The sequence below is a fragment of the Ovis aries genome, chromosome 8 (assembly GCF_016772045.2).
Source record: "Ovis aries strain OAR_USU_Benz2616 breed Rambouillet chromosome 8, ARS-UI_Ramb_v3.0, whole genome shotgun sequence".
In the NCBI taxonomy this organism is placed as follows: domain Eukaryota; kingdom Metazoa; phylum Chordata; class Mammalia; order Artiodactyla; family Bovidae; genus Ovis; species Ovis aries.
Window position 1 is genome coordinate 75,233,129 of NC_056061.1, and position 6,000 is coordinate 75,239,128.

At 40.2% G+C, this 6,000-nt stretch overlaps 1 protein-coding gene across 1 annotated transcript in view; it reads left to right on the forward strand.

Annotated features, from left to right (window-relative positions):
• PPP1R14C (protein phosphatase 1 regulatory inhibitor subunit 14C) overlaps positions 1 to 5,714 on the forward strand; it is an 87,190-nt gene extending 81,476 nt beyond the window's left edge. Inside the window, exon 4 of the mRNA XM_027972555.2 lies at positions 4,120 to 5,714. Within this exon, the coding sequence (XP_027828356.2) occupies positions 4,120 to 4,194 (75 nt within the window). The 3' untranslated portion in view covers positions 4,195 to 5,714. The remainder of the gene's footprint in view (positions 1 to 4,119) is intronic.
• The last annotated feature ends 286 nt before the right edge of the window (positions 5,715 to 6,000 follow it).

Below are 6,000 nucleotides of genomic sequence, written 5' to 3' on the forward strand. Positions count from 1 at the left end.
TTCCCACCAACAGTGCAAGGGGATTCCTTTTTCTCCACACTCTCTCTAACATTTATGTTTTTAAGCAATTTTATTCATAATAGCCCCAAGGTGGGAATAACTCAAATTTCCATCAACAGGTGACTAGGTAAAACAAATTGTGATACTTCTCTAAAGTGGTATGCCAACTGGCAACAAAGTTGGAATGAACTATTAATACATGCAGCAGTATTGCTGAACCTCAAAATAGTTTTGCTGAGTTAAAGAAGCCAGACTAAAAAGTATAGAGTGTTATAATTGTATTTATAGAAAACTCTAGAAAATGCAAATGAATCTAGAATGACCGAAAACAGATCAGTGTTTTCCTGGGGCAGGAGAACTGGGGTAGGAGGGGAGGATTACAAGGAAAATGAAAAATCACCTGGAGGTGTTAGATATGTCCATTCTATTCACTGTGCAGATAGTATGCCCATAGTAGTTGTATACTTCAACTATGTGTATTTTGTGGCATATCAATTATATCTTAGTGAAGCTGTTTACAAAAAAAGTCCCTGGGATCCTTTCAGTGTTAAGAGCTTCCATCCCACCATTCTATTAAAATTTCTCTCCTCCAAGACACAACGGCCCCTTCTTGCCTAATTCAGTAGCTTTGTCTTTGACTTAATCTCTCATCACTAATTCCTTCTTTTGGCTTCTTAACCACACACTTTCTTCGCAATATTGGAAATCAACTAAACTTCAATTTTTAAAAAATAATAAAATAAAACCAGAACACTTTCTTGAGTTTCCCCTAATTTCATTGGTTCCTCTTTTTCAGTCTTGTTTGCTGGCTCCAAGCCTTTAGATCTCACTTGTTAGGGAGCCTCTGCCCTTGGTCTTTGGCCTTTTTTCCCTCTCTATTTGCACTTTTCTCCAAGGTTTTTGCATCTAGTTTTGTGATTCCAAGTACTGTCATCTTGAGCAGTTCAATAGAATTTTCTGAGATGATGGAAAAATCCTACTGTTCAATATGATAACCATTAGCTAGTTTAACATATTATATGTGGCGACTGAGTATTTGAAATGTGACTTGTGTGACTAAGGAAGTGAATTTTAATTTTTATTTATTTTAATTAGTTTAAATTGAAATAGCCACATGTGGTTAGGGATTAATGTATTGAATAACCTTGGTCTAGATTCCTGTGTTTACAAATTATAGATGGTAACCATTACGTGATCTTGATCTGTATTTTTTTCAAAATAGAATAGAATAGAAAATATCTTACATATAGTATTACATATAGTATTTTTATGCGAAGCTTTTGTTTCCATCTTGCATCTCTGTGTACTAGGTTGCTATAACTATATAGATCACAAGACTTTTCGGGTTTTTCGTTTGTTTTTGTTTTTAGTTGAAAGCCATTTGGATCAGTGCTAGTCATACCCATATTTATGTTTTCTGTCCAAGTTCAGAAATGGTAGTGATTAAAATGTTTGTGTCCTTTGACCTACTACAGAATAGCTCTCCAAGGGGAATAATCCAAATTGTATACAGAGATTTATACATAAAGATGTTAATTGTGGCATTGTTTATACTTTTGAAAAGCCAGAAACCAACCAAATATCCAGTGATGGAGGAATTAAACAGATTGTAGAACATCCATGTAATAAAGGACTGTATAACTATTAAAATTAATTTTTAAAATGACTATTTAATATTGTGGGGAAAAGACGACATACTGCTAAGTGTGGGCTTTCCTGGTGGCTCAGATAATAAAGAATCTGCCTGCAATGCAGGAGACCCAGGTTCAATCACTGGGTTGGGAAGATCCCCTGGAGAAGGGAATGGCTACCCACTCCAGTATTCTTACCTGGAGAATTCCAAGGACAAAGAAGCCAGGCGGGCTGGAGTCAGAGTCCGTGGGGTCACAAAGAGTTGGACTTGACTGAGTGACTTACACACACACACACTGCTAAGTGCAAATAAAGGATATATTTATATAGTATAATCTTAATTAGGTAAAAATAATTTCCATAGAAGAAAATATGTTAATAGTGGTTCGTTCTGAGGAGTAATTGTTATTGGTTTATATTTTCTAGGTTTTCTAGAAAAAGCACATGTAACTTTCATATTAGCAAAAAGATTATTAAAAACTAAATCATGGCAGCTCATCATATATTAACTGTTTAAGCACATTATGTTTTAGAGCTGGATAGAAGCACAGGGACCATTTAGTCTGGGAGCTATGGCTTGGGGTTGTAATTGGTGGGTGACTGTTTTTCAGAGGTCTTAAAGGAAAGGAAGTCTTAACGTTTTTGCTCTCGGATGTCCCTACTGTGCACAGCTCTATCAATCACTGGCTGTCCCTTGCTGATCAGAAAGTCTGATTGGCTGTCAGCTTTGTTTCAACAAATCTAAAAAAAGAAGACAAAGTGATTATTATCTAATAAAGGTGACTTATTTAGTAGCCAGAAACTTTAATACATGAGGCAACAATGAAAGATTGCTAATGGCTTAAAGTGAGAACTATTCTAGATTATTCTTTGGGTTCTGATCCATGAATAGTCACAACATCATTTTAGTGGGTCTTCCCACTATTATGTTTTAAATGAAATTAGAGTGGAATAAAAAAGAGTGTGTGGCATATCAGTTCAGTTCAGTTCAGTAGCTCAGTCGTGTCCAACTCTTTGTGACCCCATGAATCGCAGCACGCCAGGCCTCCTTGTCCATCACCAACTCCCGGAGTTCACTCACACTCACTTGCATCGAGTCAGTGATGCCATCCAGCCATGTCATCCTCTGTCGTCCCCTTCTCCTCCTACCCCCAATCCCTCCCAGCATCAGAGTCTTTTCCAATGAGTCAACTCTTCGCATGAAGTGGCCAAAGTACTGGAGTTTCAGCTTTAGCATGTTTCCCTCCAAAGAAATACCAGGGCTGATCTCCTTTTGAATGGACTGGTTGGATCTCCTTGCAGTGCAAGGGACTCTCAAGAGTCTTCTCCAACACCACAGTTCAAAAGCATCAATTCTTCGGCACTAAGCTTTCTTCACAGTCCAACTTTCACGTCCATAGATAACTACTGGAAAAACCATAGCCTTGACTAGATGGACCTTTGTTGGCAAAGTCATGTCTCTGCTTTTCAATATGCTATCTAGGTTGGTCATAGCTTTTCTTCCAAGGAGTAAGCGTCTTTTAATTTCATGGCTGCAGTCACCATCTGCAGTGATCTTGGAGTCCCCCAAAATAAAGTCTGACACTATTTCCACTGTTTCCCCATCTATTTCCCATGAAGCGATGGGACCAGATGCCATGATCTTCATTTTCTGAATGTTGAGCTTTAAGCCAACTTTTTCACTCTCCTCTTTCACTTTCATCATAGTAAGTGTTCATTCTTCAAGTTTTTATTTCAGATGTATTTTTGTATGTACTGAATTGTAAATATAAATGTGTCTTGTTTTTCTTTTCAAACTGTGATTTGCAGTCCAAAAAAGTCAAGAGACTTCTATTACAATCTAGACCCATGGTTCTCAGTAAGATCCTGAGACCAGAAGCATAGGTATCACCTGGAAGCTTGTCAGAAATGCAAGTTCTCAGGCCACAGCCTGTATCTACTGAATCAGAAACTCTGGGGGAGTGGGCCTAGCACTCTGGAGTTTATTTAATAAGCCCTCCTGCCCACCTGTGATTTGATGTGCATTCAAGTTTGAAAACCACGGGTCTAGTTTAGCTATTTCAAGTGAGGTTCAGAGACTAACGCTAGCATCATTTGGTGGCCAGTTGGAAATGCAAAATATTCAGCCCCAACCAGACTTATTCATTCAGAATCCACACATTTCCCTGGTGAGTTGTAAGCAAGTGTTAAAGATGTAGTGAAGTTTGCGTAGCATTGATCTAAACCACATAGGCCTTCAGGGGCCAAGTAGATAATGTCAATGAGTGAAGGCAGCTTGGTTTTCTCTTTAGAGAGAGTACAGCAGTGAGAACACAAGATGGTGAGAAGTTTAAGTATCTTCATTTGTTTAAAAAATGTCCTATACTGTGCCGGTTGGGTTAACACACCCAACCAAGCTCATCAATTAAGGTTAGCTGCCTTAAGCAGATTTTAAACCCTTATTTGAATAGTGTCTCTCTCATAATAACTTCTTCTGATCTCTTTTAGGAGTTCATTAAGGAGCTGCTCTCTCGGATAAGAGGCATGAGGAAATTGAGCCCCCCACAGAAGAAGGCTGTATAATTCCAGCCCAGGTGGAACTCTGCTGGAGATGCAGGGAGGAATTTGGACTTCACGAAGACTTTTCTTAAAGAACTGTTGTCCTTATGAGCAACTTTTTTGGGGGTGGGGAGGGGTGATATCTATTAGACATTTATTCAAGAGTGTTCCTTTTTTGGTTTTTAAAGGTTTGGTTGGTGTAATATTTTAATAGCAAAGATATCACAGACTCTGGCTTCAGCCCAACCAGAGAGCATCAAATCAGGCAGACATGCAAGGAGGGGCTGGACCAGGCAGCATCTTCTTGGAGAAACCAGATATTAAGGACCTAATGATACAGGGATGATGGTTTTCTTACAGCTAGTTTGGTAATACTTTTTTCTTGAGTTGTACATTTGACACAAAGGTCAAATTTCTTGTACTTGTATATATCTACAGGCAACTAAGTTAAAATGTGGATGTGAGTTTTATTTCACATGGATGGAATAAACTTGTGGTCATCCTTTAATTGGAGGTCACGGCATGTGTGTTTTCAAAAGGCCGCTAGGTCTTCTCATGTGAGTGCTGGAGACCGCCAATGTTCACTTTCTGCACCAAAGTGAAAGAACTCAGCGTATCCGTTATTTTAATGAGCTACACTACGACAATGTGGAGTTGGTCAAGGGCTTAATTTATGGACTTTGTATTATTCTGTTAATCGGGATGCTTCGCCAGGTCATGTACTTATTGCCTCATTTGTGGTATTTTAAAGTTTTCTGAACCCTTTCTTTGAATGACTATTCGAATTTCTCGAGAAACGTTCACACTATCTGAGGGGTGTTTGGCGGTGGAACCAGGAAGCGCCGTGTAGCAATTCATTCTGTGCTTTCTACCAAATACCATATATTATTCTCTCTCCATGAAAGCAGGTCATAAGGAAGTGAGCAGATTCAATATCTTCCTCCTTAGAAGTAGATCTGGGCACTTCTGTGCCTGGGGGGCATCAGACCAGAGTGGGTGAGCTGAGCGATGAGTGGGTGTACAACTGAGAAAACCTCCGCTCTTCTGGAGAAAGTCGATGCAGGAGCATTGGCTGGTTTGGAAGTGTGGTAGAGATTTCCTTTCTGGCTTCTCTCAGTGGCTTATGGTGAGGACTCTGGCCCTAATTGTGCACCCTGACCTGATCCCTTTGCTTGGAGCTGAGCCTGGGGCACCTGCTGAGCCCCTCTCAGTTTTATACCAGCTCCTTGGAGAAGGATCAAAATGCAGTTGGATGTGGGTGGGGTCAAAGGTCAGAGTAGAAACTCTTGGCGTCCTCCAGGAAGCCCCCACTGCCTCCCATAGAAACCCCCTCCCTACTGTAAGGTGTCTCTAGGTGGCCCTGTCAGAGGACAGGGGTCAGGCATTTTATATCAAGGGTGCTCTGAACATATTTTATTTTTTAAAAGAACTATGTTTGTGAATTTTATGTACACTGGCAAGCTTTGAAAATGTATTTAATTTTGTAATGTTTACCAATGATTTATTTACAAGCTATTTACTCAAATAAACAAAGCTGCTTACAACTCTGCTTACACGTTTGCCTTGCAAAACAACATGGGCGTGATTTTACTTTGTCAGATGCTCTGAAGACGAGGGCATGTGCGCATATGCTCAGTTGTGTCCGACTCTGCGACGCCATAGACTGAAGCCCGCCAGGCTCCTCTGTCCATGGGATTTCCCAGGCAAGAATACTGGAGTGGGTTGCCTTGCCCTCCTCCAGGGGATCTTCCTGACCCAAGGATCAGACCCACGGATCGAACCCACACCTCCTGCATTGGCAGGTGGGTTCTTTACAACTGAGAAGCCACA